We start from the raw sequence: 18,557 nt of genomic DNA on the forward strand, positions 1-18,557 counted from the left end.
AAAGCAATACGACGCTTCCTCTCAATAACGTTATTATAGATAGATATGTTGAAATGAAATTAAGGCGTTAGTCTTTAGCACATTTTAAATGTATGAATTATTAAGGGTAATAGTTAAAGGGTAATAGTTACAGTTGCGGTCTGCTCTTTGTTGTGACAAGTTAGATGTCACTTTGGCCGATAGGGTCAATGTTACACTTACTAGAATAGTTTTCACACAATACCTACTTTGATTAATACGCCAGATGGTTTCCGGTCAATAACTGTAGTTCAAATTGACACGTTATCACCAAACTTAGAGTAAAGCAAACCGTTACATGGAAAACTAATTGGGTCCGCTTGAGTTAAGAACATAGTCGCTGTTACTTAACAAATGATTAACGCTCAATACCCCTAAGTCAGACTGAGATATTAATTGTAAGATTGTTTTAAATAAATCGTATCGAGGTGCACTTGCTAAGTTTAGGAGTGGTACTGCTCCAATACATATAGAAACTGGTAGATATAACGGTCTTCCTGTTAGTGACAGAGTTTGTTTTAATTGTTCCACTACAGGTGAGGATGAACTTCATGTTTTATTACATTGTCCTTGTTACAATACTATTCGTACAGATTTACTGTTAGAAGCTTGTAGAATCAATATTAACTTGAAAACTTTAAATGATACAGAGAAAGTAGCCTTTTTGCTGACAAATCCAGAAATAGTTTTACTATGTGCCAAAACCTGTTTTAGTATTTTAAGTAGAAGGAGAAATCTTTTATATCATTGAATAAGTATAAATGTGTAAATACGTATATATGGTGTACTAACTTGGTCGTACAGGTTTAAAAATTTTTACTAAAACTTTTTATACTTATAAAAGTTAGTATGAAATTCTTAAATATTTTAGCTACATGTACTTGTGAATAGATTATAGTCTCTCATATTTCTGATTAGAAAGGTTTGCATGTTTTAATGTAGTCTGATGTTATTTTAATATGTATATGTGTATAATTATCATGCAAAGTGAGACTTAAATAAACATATCTTATCTTATCTTATCTTATCTTATTAAGAAGAAACTTGGCGTGTAGATAGCTTACCAGAATATGAAGATTTGAATCGCATTTGGGGCCGCTGGTTCACTGTTACTAAAATAGAAAGAAGAACAGTTTTCGGCAAAAATTTGGAATTGAATATTGTCACCAGACTTGGTTAACAATACCAGTAGGCGATTCTGGCATACCTGGTGCCCTCCACCGATTTCAACTCATTTAGATTTGAAGACTGAATTCTGCTCAAGCCAGTTCTAGGGGAGCTTGCGCAGTGTTGCATTTTCAATTACTGCTCAGGAACAGACTCAATCAAATCGAGTCTGCAATTTTCACTGTTTGCCTTGTTCTCGGCGCTTCCGAGGGATCTATTTTTCAGATTTTAGATAATATTCCTAGGCAAAAAATAAAATCTTTCTGCTCGCGTGACAAACATTTCTATACAACTGATATGTAATATTCAGCTCGTTTCCTTGTCTAAGGTTAATATTATGTATATAACAGGAAGCGAACAGAACAAATCATTCGTGAAAATCACACAAATCCTGTTCTGTGCAATAAAGCACCGGCTGATGAACAAAAAACTACTTCCGTTTCTGAACTATTTTTTGGCGTACCTACTACATGCTGTACAACCATTGAAACAGCAGCTACAGGCTGCGACTGAGTACAAATAACAAATATAGTCTAGGTGTCTAATACACCTAAATCGAGGTTTAAAGTGTCGAAATGTAAAATAAATGGATATTATTGCATATTTGTACTAAAATACACCACTCTAATACAATATTCTATTACTGATTTTCTTCACTGTATTCGAGTGGTTGGGATGATAAAAATATGCCTTCAGTTCTTACAATCAGTAGTTAAAACATCTAAAACAACGAAAATCAATACTATCTTAAAGCTAGAATGATGATATTATCAAAAAGAACATCATAAGTTATTCAAAAGCATTGCCTAAAACCCGTCGAATGAAAAGTATACAGTTTTCAATAGTGCCAGAATTCGTGACGTCACACACTTTTCTAGCTACGGTGCCCGGGGGAGACAGATGGGATCTAACATATTAAAGCGTATATTTTTGTTTGATATATGTCGTCTTGTTGTACAATTATTTTCGAGCAACATATTTTTATATAACTCTCACACAATGGCCCGCATTGAACAGATACTAGATAAAACAATTGATTGTTTAGATCGAGAAAACGTAAGATTAATTATCTCAGTAGTCTTTATATTAATTAGAAATACTTTAAGGTTGAATGGTAGTAGGCGTACTCAAAATATATGAAATGTTTCCATGTGCAGTAAAAATTATGGCGTCTACAATGCTAACTACACATTTAACCTTTCACAATTTAAAGTTACTTTGAGCACACTGCACAAGCTAGTTCACGACCGTTAGGATATTCCTCACATGGCAAAGATCCACATGTTATCTCGACGAAATACAGCAGCTTCCCATTTTTGTCTGCCTCTCCGTGGAAAACAGCTTCAGGATTGACATCAACACACGCATAATCTGTAGCAGCAATGTGTCCTTTGTGTCCACTCATAAGATAGCCCGTGTATTCCAGAGTCCAACCAGAATAACAATCGGTCCTGCCGGGAATCATCAACGAAGTTGTTCTTGGACTTCTGCAAACAGCACATGGTGCATCTAGATCTTGCATAGGCTGTGGAAATGGGTTAAATAAATTTGCATGGTAGATTTCGTATTCTGTGCCTGCTACTCGAGCCCCAAGGTCTTGAATGCCATCATTGTATTTTGCCCACGTAGGATGCTCTGGTAAACATAGAAAACTAGCAGGACCGGCCGTAATGTTGTATGGTTGTCCCGCTGCATATCCTGCAAGTTCAAAAAGTATTCCGAGTGAAATGCTCAGTCACAATCATATAATTCATACACATATTTAGGTTTGTATTTTGTATCAATCTGATATATGAGCCGTGCTATGAGAAAACCAACATAGTGGGTTTGCGACCAGCATGGATCCAGACCAGCCTGCGCGTCCGCGCTGTCTGGTCAGGACCCATGCTGTTCGCTATTGGTTTCCCTAATTGCAATAGGCTTTGAAAGCGAACAGCATGGATCCTGACCAGACTGCGCGAATGCGCAGGCTGGTCTTGATCCATGCTAGTCGCAAACCCACTATGTTGGTTTTCTCATAGCACGGCTCATATAACAGTTTTACCTTTGACATCCTTTGAGACTGTATCTTCGAGACATGACACATTCAAAACCAGTGTTTCATCTAAATTTGCTATACCTAAGTTTGTTTTCTAAGACATGGAACAAGGCAAAAAGTTTCGGTACTGATACTACCCAATGTCTTAAAATTAACAAAAATTATTTAACAAACTTGTATTCTGAAGGTTTTTTTACGTTCATAAATGAATTTTAGAGAGTATAAAAGTGCAAGAGAGGTCATACATAAACTGATTTCTCATGTCAGTATTAAGTTTGATTTCAAAACTAAGACAAAATGGATACATTCGTTCGAGAATGATTAAGATTCGGATGTTTCAATGGTCTTAAACATTTGCTGGAAATATTAACTTTTAATGATTTGATACTGAATTATCACTCAAAGAAATTTCGAACAATAATAACAGTATATCAAAGGACCATTCTGACCTTTAGTATTTTTGCCTAAACTTAGGCCGTTATCTTCTACAAAACAAGATATTTTTGTTTATGGAACTGAGCTAAGCTTACCCGAATAAACTGTCTCCGTGTCACTGGTACCACATGACTTCCTACCCCAGCGAGTGTAGATTGAACCACGATCTTAAACGAAACAAAACATCCAAAAGTGTTTTGAAAACAGGAGTTCCATACACTATTTGCTAAACGAAACTAAAAGCATAAAGTCTACGGTTTCAGGAATATTCAGATAGTTCTCTTATAAAAAGGTTTTCTTATACACTTATTTCATATCAAATTATATTTCTAATAGTCTTAAATTAACAGTCAATGCTGGACATGACTGATTCTGCTTTTGCGACCTGTGTAGATCATGATCACTCTGCACACCCGTGTAGTCTGAACAAGATCTGCACTGTTCGCCATTCAGTCAGTATCTTTTTTGTAAGCAACTCTTTAGACATTTATTAAATGGCACTGTTCAAATTGAAAGATGAACAAGACAAGATCATCATGGAAATTTAGCCGGGTAAGGGTCCGTGCAAATGGTTTCCAATTAAAAGGAATGACCCTAATGTAGATACAAGAATATGAGCCGTGCCATGAGAAAACCAACATAGTGGCTTTGCGACCAGCATGGATCCAGACAAGCCTGCGCATCCGCGCAGTCTGGTCAGGATCCATGCTGGTCGCTTTCAAAGCCTATTGCAATCAGAGAAACTGTTAGCGAACAGCATGGATCCTGACCAGACTGCGCGGAAGCGCAGGCTGGTCTGGATCCATACTGGTCGCAAAGCCACTATGTTGGTTTTCTCATGGCGCGGTTCATATGTGATTCATTTGTTTAAAGTTGTAACCTATTTTAACTTTTGTACCACCTCAAGAATATGAATCTGTACTAATGAAATATTTAAATATTAAGTTGATATCTCCTACCTTTGAGAGTATTAATCTCATGTTTCAGCCCTTGGATTTCATTGTAAATGTCATCGCTGCTATGTAAAACAAGCCGCTTTTCTCGATCTCCACAAACTACTCCTACAAAAATAATTATAGAAACATACACTGATGCATACATGCTGCTTGTGGATGTTCAGGTTTTGATGGTTTGTTGCATGTAATAACTTTATGTTAAATGATTTAAATAAAATATATGAAATACTTAAGTATCTAAATGCAATACCAAACGTTTTACGTTTATACACAGTTATAATCAACAAATATACGTAACAATACTTAACATAGCTTCATTTCTCTGTTATGCCGGCATGTTATCTTTCCCTATCTTTGCAACTAAAACTGTAATTTATTTTAAACAAAAAAAAGAAAGGAACGAAAATGTATCCCTTGAAATATATGTACGTGTTTTTAACTTTGTGCCTGCTTGTAGATGGTTCAAATTGAGAAAAAAGACTAATACTACACAGCAGTGATGATATATTCGCAGAGTTTCAGAAGGTTCGACAAGAGATTCAAGCTTTAAAGTCTGAAAAGGATCAAGACATTCAAGTGTTAAAGACTGAAAATGCAATTTTAACTTCAACAAAAAATCAACTGACAAAAGGTGAGTGTTCATTACAGCAATTTATTTTTGATGTGTTAAGTTTTACTTATATTCACTTACATAACAGTTCGAAAATGTTTTTTTTTCTTCAGATTTAAGACAATTAAATTGTTTTTAAATTGCCATGCATATGCAGTGCAGAAACGCCGTACAGTTCCTGTTGAGCCTCTAATAATATTTTAACAGAACAAATGTTCCGCTCTCGGGCATCAAAGTAAGGTTCTTTAATATTGTGAGATAATTCAAACTGTCAATTCTCTTTCAATATGCGTACGAGATGTTAAAGATGTATGTATGAAATACACACGTATTATAGTAGTATACTGTTATGTAATCATATTCAGTTAAAAATAATTTTCTGGCGAGCAGTTTACATTTTGGTAAGAAAATTATGAAAACTGTTTTCCACACGCACTTATATACATACACAACAATGTATTTTTTTTTCACAAATGGAAATTTATATCTAATAGAACAGCTCCGTCACTTAACGGAGCTTTAAACAACATTCTAACGTTGCGGTGCAACGCATGCTTTCCGCTAGTAACATTCGGTAAAATTGCACATACAGATCTCTTACAAATAGAACAGCTTTTTACATGTAGTTTACATTTCTTCTAGGAAGCGGTTCCGTGTATACACGATGGGGAAGAACTTCCTGCGATGGAAATGGCACAGAGAAAGTATACTCTGGTAACGTAAGATCTAGATCCAGTATACACAATGCATTATCATTAGTCAAAAAGTTATAACACATATTCTAACACGACCAGCAAATAACCTACATACATGTAGAGCAAAATCCATCTCTGGTTATTCTCGCGTGCAATGACGTCATCCGATCCACGGTCGTAAAAAATAGTTACCATTTTTTCTAACACTGTTGGTACCAGTATGTCGTGTTAGAATCGAAATAATAAGTTCCCAAGAGTGATTTATCAATATCAGATATTTCTTAAATATTATCACAAAAGTTGTACACTTAAATTTGCAATCAAAATCATAAAATTTATAAACAACCTACCCGTTTCAGAAATTAACTTTTCCTTTGAAGTTACATTCCATATTAAAGTATTATTACTTTAACGTTATTTGATAGCTAAATTCAGATTTATTTTCATCTAACATATTCTTTTAGGCTACACTTCAGGAAATCCATACGAATTAGCTGGTGGAGCAGCGAGCTATCTTTGCCTCCCAGAAAAACCAACATGGGCAAAGTACGTGGACGATTTACAAAATGAAGGCGCTTATATATCAGGAACAGAGTATCAAAGCAATTATTTCCATGAATTTGACCCATTTCCACAATCTATGCTCGACCAAGACGCACCTTGTGCTGTTTGTAGAAGTCCTAGAACAACTTCCATTATGATACCTGGTAAAACTGACTGTTACACCGGATGGACGATAGAATACACTGGTTACCTAATGTCTGGTTACCATCGCCACCAGGCTGCTACAGATTATGCTTGCGTTGACATCCGTCCAGAAGCCACCTTCCATGGAGAAGCTAATCAGGATGGAAAATTGTTGTTTTTCGTAGAGGTAAAATGTGGTTCTTTGCCGTGTCAGGAATATCCGAATGATCGCGAATTAGCGTGTGTTGTATGCTCAAAATAGAAGTTTTCAAATGCAATAGAAGCATAATTAAATGTATTGAACATGCATCTCCTAACTACAGTACTGAATTTAAAGTAGAAAAGAAGAGAGTTGATAGTTAATCTTTAAGCTCTATTTTGTTGTTCCCTTAACAGGCGGTTAATAATGTTTAAAATATATATAAACGTTTGACATACAGCTAATATTATAACATAGAGCTTAAAGTTTGAACTCTGAATTGTACTGATTCTGTCATGTTTTTGAAATTATTGTAAAAATATCTCAATACACAATTTACGGAAATAACAAAAACAAAATATATACTTTTCCAATCTTTTCCATCAATATGTTTGACTTACGGTAGTTCTGCACGTTGCGATCCAAGTATTTAACATGTCAGATGTTTTAGAATCATATTCCAACTTTAGAAAGATAGTAACGTTGCCATTGTGACAAATTTACTCGCGGGTTGCCACTAACTCATAAAATGATTTTCTTTTCCGTACGCCGAATTCAGGCTTTATTCTACGTTTTCCGGATAAATAACGTTCTGCCATAACTTCAGGTTTATCAAAGGCGCAGAACTTAATTACAGGTCTGGTACCATTAAATCTTTATAGATTCCGTTTAAAAATTGCAATATCTAATATGAAAATAATATGAAATAAGGCACTGCCTCAATCGGGAATCGATCAGACTTCAACTCGTCCCTTTAACATTTAAAAAAAACTGTCTACTAGGGTGTTTAATAACAGGCAAATTGTTGAGAAGCACAATGACAGACTTAAGGTGATCACAACAGCTCACACTGTGCTAAGGTGAGCTAAAATCATACAAACTTAAAAGTTACTAGATTGCAACTCACTGTTAACAAGACTTAACAGACACCCCATTAAACAATCTTTTTGCACCACGGCAGGTTAAGAGCTCAGTTAGGGAGACATATTAGCCTTCTTGTGCAGGCTGGTTTTTTCTATTTGTGTGAATTGTAATTCAGAAATACTCGTAAGACAATCCAAATTTTTGCTTTTATATACACATCACAAAGACTTGCATTACCCTTTATTTATTGAATAAACTGTTCCATGTTTAAGTTTTATCTGTATACACATTTAAAAATGATCACAGATCACATAATTTGTTTTATCCATACATGAATATAGCTGAACTGTGAATTAACAACTTTTAATAACAGAAATGGTGCTTTTGTCACGCTTTGAAATAAGTATTGTCAAAATAAAGAAAATGTGACTTGCTGTAATCTGTATTCTAAAATGTACAATTTCTCTTACAACAAGAACAAAAAACAAGAGGGCCATGAGGCCCTGTATCGCTCACCTGGCATATTGACTAAGATCATCAAGATCAACATTCTGACCAAGTTACATTAAGATTGATCATAAATGTGCCTCTAAAGAGTTAACTACTTTTCCTTTTGATTTGATTTGGGTGACCTAGTTTTTGCCCCCACATGACCCAGATTCAAACTTGACTGAAAGATCATCAAGATTAACATTCTGATTAAGTTTCATGAAGATGCAGTCATAAAATGTGGCCTCTGGAGTGTTAACAAGTGTTCCTTTGATTTGCCCTAGCGACCTAGTCTTTAATCCCACCTGACCTAGATTTAACTTGGCCTATAGATCATCAAGTTTAAAATTCTGACAAAGTTTCATTAAAAATGTAGTCATAAATGTGGCCACTACAGTGTTAACAAGCTTTTCCTTGATTTGCCCTGGTTACATTACCTAGTTTTTGACCCTAGACGACCCAATATCAAACTTGTCCAATATTTTATTGGGGGTAACATTTTGACCAAGTTTCATTAAGATTGGGCCAAAATTGTGACCTCTAGGTGTTAACAAGTTTTTCCCCTTGTTTTGACCTGGTGACCTAGTTTTTGACCCCACTTGACCCAGATTTGAATCTGATTTATGGATCATTAATTTTAAAACTTTCTGCCCAAGTTTCATGAAGGTATAGTCTTAAATGTGACCTCTACAGTGTTAACAGCTTTTCCTTTGATTTGACTTGGTGACCTATTTTTTTGATTAAAGATGACCCAACATCTAATGGTCCAAGATTTTATTGAGGTAACATTCTGACCAAGTTTCATAAAGATTAAGTCAAAATTGTGCCTCTAGAGTGTTAACAGTCAAATTGTTGACGACGGACGGAACAGGGCGATCACAAAAGCCACCTTGAGCACTTCGTGCTCAGGTGAGCTAAATGCTATAGTTGTCACAGGAGTGACAAATTATACCCTCAAAATTATGGCCTTATCAAAGAACTAAGCCAATAACAAAGCACATTTTCTTGAGCTATTCCCTAATGACCTCAAATTCAATCTCCATAGTTTCATGATCCTCCGCCCAAGTGTTCTCATTTTTGTATGGAAAAGGTTTAAATGTTCCGGGTCATCTGACCTTTGGAACTCTAAATCAATACAGATAATTGTGGTCAAGACCAACCTTGTACTAAATTTTGTGTTTCTATCCCAAGCATCGTGAAATTATTGTCCAAAAACCGTTTTAAAGAACTGTTATTTATTTTGTTGAATTTAACATCCCCACCGACACAGGATAGGTCATATGGCGACATTCCGTTTTAGTGGTGGAGGAAAACCCCAGGTGCCCCTCGTGCATCATTTTAAAGAACCGGGTCAGTGTGACCTTGACCTGTGACCTACTGACCTCAACATCATTAGGGGTCACCTGCTGGCATAATCAACCTCCCTAACAATTTTCATGATCCTAGGCTCAAGCATTCTCAAGTTATAATCTGAAAAACATTTCACTGTTTTGCCTTTATTGTGACCTTGACCTACTGACCTCAAAGTAAAACTTGACCTGTATTTATGATGTGAACCTGTGTACCAAACTTTATCATCTAGGCTCAAGGTCTAAGTTATCATTCGGAAAAGGTTCAACGTTCAAAATCACTGTGACCCCTTTACCTTGATCTATTGACCTCAATTCAAAAAAACCCGTATTCTATCATGTTACACCTGTGTTACAAAAAGCTATGATCCCAGGCCAAAGCGTTTTGCAAGTTATCTAACCTTTGACCTACTGACCCCAAAGTCGAACTTGGGCCTGTAACTATGTACCAAAAAAAATTTAAATCGGTCAAGCCTTCATGAGTTATCATCGGAAGCCATGAAAACCTACTGATGAAAGCCAGACAAGCCCTTTCTACATGGGGGTATAACAGAACATTCTCTTTAAAATCTCATGAAAAATATGAGAACTAGATGCCCACGGGCAATATGTCAAGCCCCCCAGCTTCAAAAGGGGCTGGGAGTTGTGCATGACACTCCTTGTCTCATTGAGGCAAACATTTATGCCAAAAAAAAGAGATTGCAAAAAGTTACAATATAAGTTATTTACAGTAACAACAAAGGAACGTAAAAATTTAAAAAAAAAAAAAAATTTAAAAAAATTTTAAAATAAATTCACAAAAAAAATCCGCACCAGCAGAGATGGTCAAAATACACCTGAAAATTTGGGTGTAACATGCATGTTGTACTACAGAAAAGTGTCTTGATTTTCCCTACGACCAGTAATAAACAAGTTACAAATGTAAGCTATTTAAGGTAACAACAAAGGGAAGTAATTCTAGGATCTTATGCATAACACTCCGTCGCATGATGATGAACAATTGTGCCAAGTTACATCAAAATCCTCTATGCATCAAAAAGAAATGCTCCAGACAAAGTTCATTCTTTTTATCTGACTTTGACCTCTAAGTGCGACCTTGACCTTAGACCTGGTTTTCCGCATGACACTCCGTCTATGGTGGTGAACATTTGTGCCAAGTTACATCAAAGTCCCTCATGCGTGAAAGAAGAAATGCTCCAGACAAAGTTGTCATTCTTGTATCCTTTGACCCCTAAATGTGACCTTGACCTTAGACCTAGGGACCTGGTTCTTGCGCATGGCACTCCATCTCATGATGGCGAACAATTGTGCCAAGTTACATCAAAATCCCTCCACAGGGTTCTCACTAGCAATTTCAAGTTGCAGTCCTGGGACTCCCAAAGCTGAAAAAGTTGCAGTCCCAACTACTGACTAGACTGACGGACAGACTTAAACGTTTCGTCAAAACACCGGCCTCTATTGTACTGTCAAATTAAGTGTAGGCTGACAGACAATTTTTTAAACACAATTCTTCACACAAATATTGTTAAGGTGTGGTAAAAAGGTAAGATAAAATAAATAGGTCAATGTAAAATCAAAAATTTTTGTAGGAAAAAAACCCCCTGGACAACACACCCCCCCCCCCCCCCCCCCGCCCGGCTGTTTCTGATCTTCCTGGACAAAATCCCCCAGTGAAGTTATCAAGTTGGACAAAATCCCCCATGTGAAAATATCAAGTTGCCCAAAAATCGTCCTGATAATTTTTTCTTTAAACCTTTTTTTTTTCAGAATGGAACGTTTATAAACATACAGTGAAAAGAAAATATATAAACAATACTACTTTTATTTTATACTGATTAAGAGCACAACGGTCTAAAATACAAGAATGCACAGTATGTCTATGATCAACATATTAATAAATGCTTCATGAAATAAAAATCAGCGATTTTGCAGAAAAATAATCACGGTTACCAAGACCGCCATCGACAGCATCTTAAAATTACTCGGACATCATAATTAAGCCTTATTATTCACTTTCTTAACAAAAAGTATTATAAAAAGTTCTTTAAAATGGTATTTTGTACGTGAAGAAATCCCGTCGTAGGGCTACTTCGAACATACCTAATCCGTCGTTAGCAATTAGAAATTGGCACCTATGCAATCACACCGGACAATCACATGTATTCGAGTTGATCTGTCTCGCGTGAAGTGGAAAGGGCAACGATGATTGGCTATACGCGGCTATCGGTGACAAGCGAGTAACTACGCCACATTTTTGCACTGGAGTCAAACATGGTGTATTCGCACTTTATGCTAGTCAATAAATTTTCACTGCGTCTCATGCAGTAATGTGCGTCGGTGGACTCCCAAGCTGCAATAAACACGGCGTATACCGGGGACCCCCCCCCCCCCCCCCCGACCAATTATGGTACAGGGACGCCGATTTCGGCGTTCCGAGAACCCTGCTCCATGCATTGAAGAAAGAAACGCTCCGGACAAGTCATTTTAGATTTGACCTTTGACCTGTAAGTGACTTGATCCTTCATTGACATTTGAGATAGGAAACTGAGGCTGCGCTGACAATCCGTCTCACTGAGGTTAACATTCATACCACATATAAACAAGATTGCTCCATGCATGTCCAAATTATGGTCCGGACAAACAAATCCGGACTACGCACACACGCACATACACAGAATTGATCATTTGGACAACTATGTTTCGCTTCCGAAAGCGGGCTCGTCCCCACACAATTAAACAAAAACAATGTGATAATCACATTATCTCTTAAAGTAACCAGAGCTTAGTTAAACACTGCTGTTCTCAAAATATATTTAGTTCTAAATAAATCCTGAATTTCTATCATTAAATGTTTTTTTTTTATTAAAGTTACATTGTTCTTCTGTCTTTTTATATTTTATGGTGTTTCTTTCTTGCTGCGTTCTTCAAGACTACTGATTTGTTGACTACCATTTTTGTGCTGCATGCCTCGCAGAAGTGAAAACTGTAAACAGAATCAAAATTGTAAATTGACTAAAGAGACCCAAAACCAACTTTCATAAGATCACCATGAAAAATGTGACCTATTAGAGTGGTCACACAGAAAAAGTTTACCGACGGACCGACGGACGATGATGCCGCGCTATAAAAAGCTCACCTTGTCACTTTGTGACTGGTGAGCTAAAAAATCAATATCTGAGAACGTTCCTGCAGAGTAACACTAAAAAGTAAATAAAATTATACCATTTGTTGTTTTTTGGGAAATGTTACTTGCATTTCGGGTGTTGAGGAAAAAATGCAATATTTTTGGACTGGGAAAGTGGCCGAATATTGGCATCTGTCATATAAGGATGAAAAAGCCTGCGCGCGAAACAATTTCTGACAAGAATCATTTTTCAATGTTTTTCTTTTCGGTGAGTTTATATGGAATCAAATTCTTTGGGTAATTTGAAAGAGGACCACCCCTTGATCATTCTGTGAAGTTGGTGTAAATCTGCCCAGTGGTTATGAAGAACATTTTTTACATGTTGGCACCATGACGGCCATCAACTCATGTTGTCACCGGTGAAAGGTGATCGAGCTTAATAATTGTTTAAATTTGCATACATGTATTTAAATTTTTTGTTTTGTCCAGAAAGGCTTTTTCATCAAGAAAAGGAAATGGAGTCTTTACTAAGGTCTAAAAATATTTGTTTTACGATAACATGCTTACTAACAAATTAGGGTAGGTAGGTCGGAAAAACTTTTTCTTTGGATTTTTAAAATATTTTTAGGGAGTACTTTTGGAAATTATTTTGTGTCAAAAAATGACTCACAAACAGGGGGGTTATGCATCTAGAGCATCAGTAAGTTGATGTATAACTTCACTGTCCATGGTTAAAGAATAAAAAAAGTGCAGATTATATGCAATTTTTTGTTCCAAAAAGTTGAAAAAAATGTTCTCAGTCGAAGGAGGACGGACCCGTCCATTTAGGTCGTGCCAAAAATTTATTGGTTAGGGCAGGATACAGGAAACAGAAAATTTTTTTTAACGCCTATTGTTACTTGGTATTTGATTCTATGGCACTGATCAAATCGGCACAAATCTGTTAACACAAATACTAAATTGTTAGACAGTATATCATGCCTTTTGAATGATGGAAACTGTTCCCATGGTGCACAGCTGCAACTATATATTAAAGAAAACAGAAGATAGATATACACTTATGAGCCGCAAGCAAGTGTTTCGTCTGTCAACAGCACTTTGGAGCCAGTACAACAAACACTCTGTATAATAGACAAGATGCCTGAAAATAGTGAAAGGGATACCTCGGGTGCAAATTAAGAAAACAGGACACCAGCTGTTTGAAATTACAAAGTCTAAGAGCTAACTCCCTTTTTGCAGGTTTATCAATTTTCATGCAATAAGATGACCCCAATTATATCATTGGCATGCGGGAGTTGTTTGTTTAAATAATTCTTTTTTTAATGAAAATAAAAACAGTAGCAAATATTTTGTCAAATGTATAATGAAACGGAGTAAATGCCGCGTTAAAAATTTCAGTTTGAAAAAAGATAAGTCACTGTATGAGTAGGGTTTTGTTTACACGACTGGACCAGCCCAGAAACAAGCCAAACATTCATAGCTGTCAAGGCTTCACAAGGACCACGAGTGTGATCGGAGTTCGAAGGGTAAGGGTTTCATTGTGAGGGTCTGGAGGGCGATGATCTTTAACAGCCGAAAACGCACTCACATAGAAAATTTAGCCTTTGAACACACAATAGATCTGGTTTTGAATAGTCTACCTCCATGTTTACTTTTTGTGATGTTTATTCATGCGGTAGAAATAACATGTTGCACCGGTGAATGTAAGCTGTATTTTACGGTATAAAAACAAGTTTACAACGTCACCTTGCATGTTTGATTCAATATTCTTCTACGAAAAATTACAAATGATTGCGTTATTTCTTTTAAACGTGTGTGACCTTAAATAGTAGGGCATGTGTGCGTGATCTAAGGCGAAATTGCGTGTGGGCACACGCGCAAGGCGTGTTGTCTCGACAGCGTATGAACACTACTTTATCAGTGAATTCAAGGTACACTTTTTGACTTGGTGGTATATGACCTTCACTTAGCTCGTATCATGAAAAGCAAAAACAGACTGGTAAAGCAGTTAGAAGAATATGTTCAGTGCCTTCCTCATTTTAGTTGAACACAGGAGCCGACAAAAGCTACAATTGTTAATTGGTCTCTGACGGTCATGATTCATAAACGTATAAACTTTAAATTATTTGAGTATGTGTGCAGTGTACTGAATTCAGATTTCAAACTAACCACTGCTGGCAACCAGATAGAAAATTTTCCAAGCCTGACCCCAATTTCACATCTCCGAATTTAAAGCTGAATTTTGAAACCATAAAACACTGGTCTAGCTCATACTCAAAATAATTCATCATATTGTTTGGGAATGCTCGACTGGGGATTCCTAGGAGAACAGGAACTGAATGCATCGGACTCAAAAGTTATTGTGAGCGGGCTTCAGTTTGCATTTGCAGAGCTCAAATTTACTTTTTTGACCCAAACGTACTGAATATTTTGCTTGTAGATTTTTTGTCTTGTTGTTAATCTGAATCCATTGCAAATGAGACCTTTCAATAAGAAATGTTAGATTATCCTAAAAAATCATGCATAAGAACTTCAATTATTGTTTGACTCGAGTCTTCCTTGGGGTAAATTTTGTGCGTTATTAACTCAAAATGACCTTCAAAGTAATTCGGAAACGCATTCTTTGATGGCGTAAGTTTACAACTTCTGGCTGAAACTACGGCAGGCAAATTTTCGAACCTAATTGTATAAAATAGCGATTCAACTGTATATACATGTACGAATTAGTAAGATAGCATGCGTTCTAGATTTAATTATAAGACAGACTATATATTTCTGTATATAAGTAATCCATTCAATCAAAAAATGGCTAACCAAAATGATGTTGTGTTTTCTGTTTCCTCAAATGAAAGACTAATCTACTAACTCATTAACCATAAACCGCAACAATTTTGACTATTATTTGTATTTACAAAAATAAATTGTGTGAAATTTTTTTTTTTTTAACCCTTAACTTGCATTCATGACTTGCATTTAGCGAGTCCAAAATTTGAGCCCTGTGGATTTGTGAAAGTAATTACATCTTCTGCTTGATTATGGTTATGACTAACATGACTAACTCTTAAACTCTTGCTTTTATGGAACAGTTTGAATTCATTCCTTCATAAGTCTGACAACTAATCGAGCATGCTTCAGAACTCCAGATAAGGCTGTATTTATGTAATAACAAACTTATTAGGATCCAGATATGACTTTATTTTTATATGTGGATGTACTCAATTACGAATTTATTTTAAAATGGTGGTTGTTCAGTACGACATATGTAAAACAGTATTACATATATTCTAAGAAAGATCGAGCGAATTGCATGTCTGCGCCAAGTTGCGCTTATCGACGCTATCTCGACTGTTGACAAATTGCAGGTGTCAAATGAGTGTGGAATAACGAAAACAAACACAATGCAAAATGTAATGCATTAACACATAATTTTTGGACTTCAAATTTATGCGTCATAAAATCTTGAAAAAGGGGAAATTATTCTACCAAACTGAGGCACACCAAGTTATTTTTTATTTTAATTTGTGTCATAAGAACAGATGAACCAAGTTTGAAGAAATATCTTTACTTATTTCAAAAAAAAGATTTTAGTTTTTATGTCGGAAAGCCCGATCGGACAATGTTACAGAATGTTTAAAATCAGATTTTTTTTTTATAAGCCGCTATCCGACTTTCATCGGGGTCGTCGCACGCCCATGGTTCTAAACCGGGAAACTCCATATTTTTTTATTTGGATAGTATGTGTTGTTTTGGATACCCTCGTATGTTCGTAGTGGAATTCGATCCGTTTTTCGTCGCTTTCGCGACGAAAAATCGGTAAGTTCGATTTCTTTCCTATTACATAGGCTAAGTCAAAATATATTTTTAGTTAAATCAATTATTTTGGAAGTTATTTAATTTAATTGGAATATTAAAATGTTCATATTACCCACCCAACACTCGTTTTCCTATCCCCCCCCCCCCCCCCCCCCCCTCAGAACCCTCGGTATTACAAAAGGCAGCGTTATAAGATCCTATAATCTTCCCCTGTATTAATTTAATTTCTATTTCATTCAAACAAAAGTATATGTAAGGTTTGAATGATAAGTAATTTTTCGTATCCACATAACAAATATCATGGTAAAAATTTACTTGAAAAATGTGCCCAACAATGAATGAACAAATGAAATGAATGAACAAATAAATTGAAGTCCGACGACACATAATTAAGATCTAAATAGAAACATTTCTTAAGCGTTTACTTATAATCTAAAGAATGTACATTGTCAAAACCAGTTTGACCCGAAGAATTTGTCGGAAAAGTCAGCCCTGATGTGAGACTTAATATAGGCCTAGGCCAGGAAACACATAATTGTAAAATGACGCCATAGAGACATGAGCAAGAGAGAGGTATGGACTTGGAAAGCACTCATTTGTTAGACGACGTAAACTTTACACTGGAAAAGTTTCAAGTTAATGTACAGGAAAGAGAATAATTGCGCACCTTAGAAAGGAAGAAACCCATTTTTATATGGCCTAAATGTTTGACCCCTAAAAATTTGTTGGGTAACAGGTAAATTTTGTTTCTGTCTTAACGGGTAGTCCTGCCCTTTTTTTGGGGGGGAAAAAGGGTTTTTCCGTGGGGCCCGGTACTAGCCCATCCGAGTATATTTTAGTACTTTGAGTACTCTTCTTTTTCCCGTTTTTCCAAAATTTTTAAAAACGTGATTTTTCGCTGTTTTTTACCTTTTTTGGTTAATTTCCCAAAAAATTTTTGGTATTTTTTTAAAGCATCCCTTTTTTGCCCCTTTTCTTTTATTACAATAGCTCATTTGTTTGTGTACCATTTGCTCAGTGGGCAGCGGAAATGAGTAATTTTCATATCATTGTGTTAACACCTTTTTCAGGGGGTTTGTCTTTGTGTTTTTCCCAAAAACATGCATTTTATTTTTCCCCATTTTTAGTTGTTGTATAAAGTAACTTACATAACTCAACTTGACCAAAATAAAAACAAGTGGACAATTTTACGCCGGAAACAGGCCGAAACACATCCTGCATCGTCTCCCTCAGTAAATTTATGAAAACAGAAAATACTGGAAAACACAAAAGGTTAAATAATGATTAAAATTTTCATTTCCTGATAAATCAATCCTAAAATGTTGAGCCCAAAACCCAGGCCCTAGTCATTATGTCTGAAACCGGGTTTTCCTGTGTGGCTATTGCAAAAGAAGCCCCTGGAGCCGAGTGGGATTACGCGAGGTTTGTGACAAGGGTACATGCGTCATGTAGGGGAAGGTGACAGCACATCGAAAAACTCCGATTCTCGGCTTTTGGTTGTGTTTGCGCTGGGGGCCCTCCCTAATATTCGGATGTCTGTGGACTCTTTTGAATCTTAGCGATACCAACAGCTTTTTTTACAGAACAGCATTCCTCTGAATACCCCCTGCCATCAAAATATCAGCCAAAAAAAAACATCGAAACATACTAAATCACCAAAAGATTACCAGCATTGAACCTAAATTTAATCAACCCCCAAAAAATATAAAACCATACCAAACCTGTGAAAAAGCTAAAACAAATGAAAAGTATCCCATAAAGAAACGGAAATTTAATGAGAACTTTGTAACCATTTTAAATTAAAGCAGATCTATAAGAAAAAAAAAAATTCCCAGAATTTCCCCTTCTGTTTAGCCCAAAAAAAACCCGATGATCGCGTTCACTGAAACAGGTTGAAAAACCAGTATTTTTTCTTTGAATTTTTTTCCCAAAGAAAACCAATTTAAAGTTTTTGAGACGATAGAACAGGGTAAAGGGGGGGTGTATGTTGGGTTTTTTCCCAAAATTTTTGTTTGTGAGGAAAACCTGAATTAAAAAAATGATCCAGTTTGGGAAATTGTATGGCAAAATTTAAAATTCCAGGGGAAAAAAATATTACTTATGCATTTTCAAC

General features: G+C 36.0%; 2 protein-coding genes across 2 annotated transcripts; one reads left to right on the forward strand and one right to left on the reverse strand.

The window, feature by feature from the left end:
- Positions 1 to 2,048: 2,048 nt before the first annotated feature.
- On the reverse strand, positions 2,049 to 4,857 carry LOC123535975 (uncharacterized). Its single transcript, XM_045318746.2, has 3 exons — positions 4,618 to 4,857; positions 3,754 to 3,825; positions 2,049 to 2,883 (listed from the first exon to the last, which is right to left on the reverse strand). Exons 1-3 carry the CDS (start codon positions 4,757 to 4,759, stop codon positions 2,399 to 2,401), a joined length of 699 nt encoding a protein of 232 aa, XP_045174681.2. The 5' UTR covers positions 4,760 to 4,857; the 3' UTR covers positions 2,049 to 2,398.
- LOC123537293 (short-chain collagen C4-like) lies at positions 4,758 to 7,157 on the forward strand. The gene is made up of 4 exons (XM_045320964.2): positions 4,758 to 4,798; positions 5,109 to 5,245; positions 5,867 to 5,938; positions 6,384 to 7,157. Exons 1-4 carry the CDS (start codon positions 4,758 to 4,760, stop codon positions 6,866 to 6,868), a joined length of 735 nt encoding a protein of 244 aa, XP_045176899.2. The 3' UTR covers positions 6,869 to 7,157.
- Positions 7,158 to 18,557: the final 11,400 nt, after the last annotated feature.

This window comes from Mercenaria mercenaria, chromosome 17 (assembly GCF_021730395.1).
Source record: "Mercenaria mercenaria strain notata chromosome 17, MADL_Memer_1, whole genome shotgun sequence".
NCBI classification, from domain to species: Eukaryota; Metazoa; Mollusca; class Bivalvia; order Venerida; family Veneridae; genus Mercenaria; species Mercenaria mercenaria.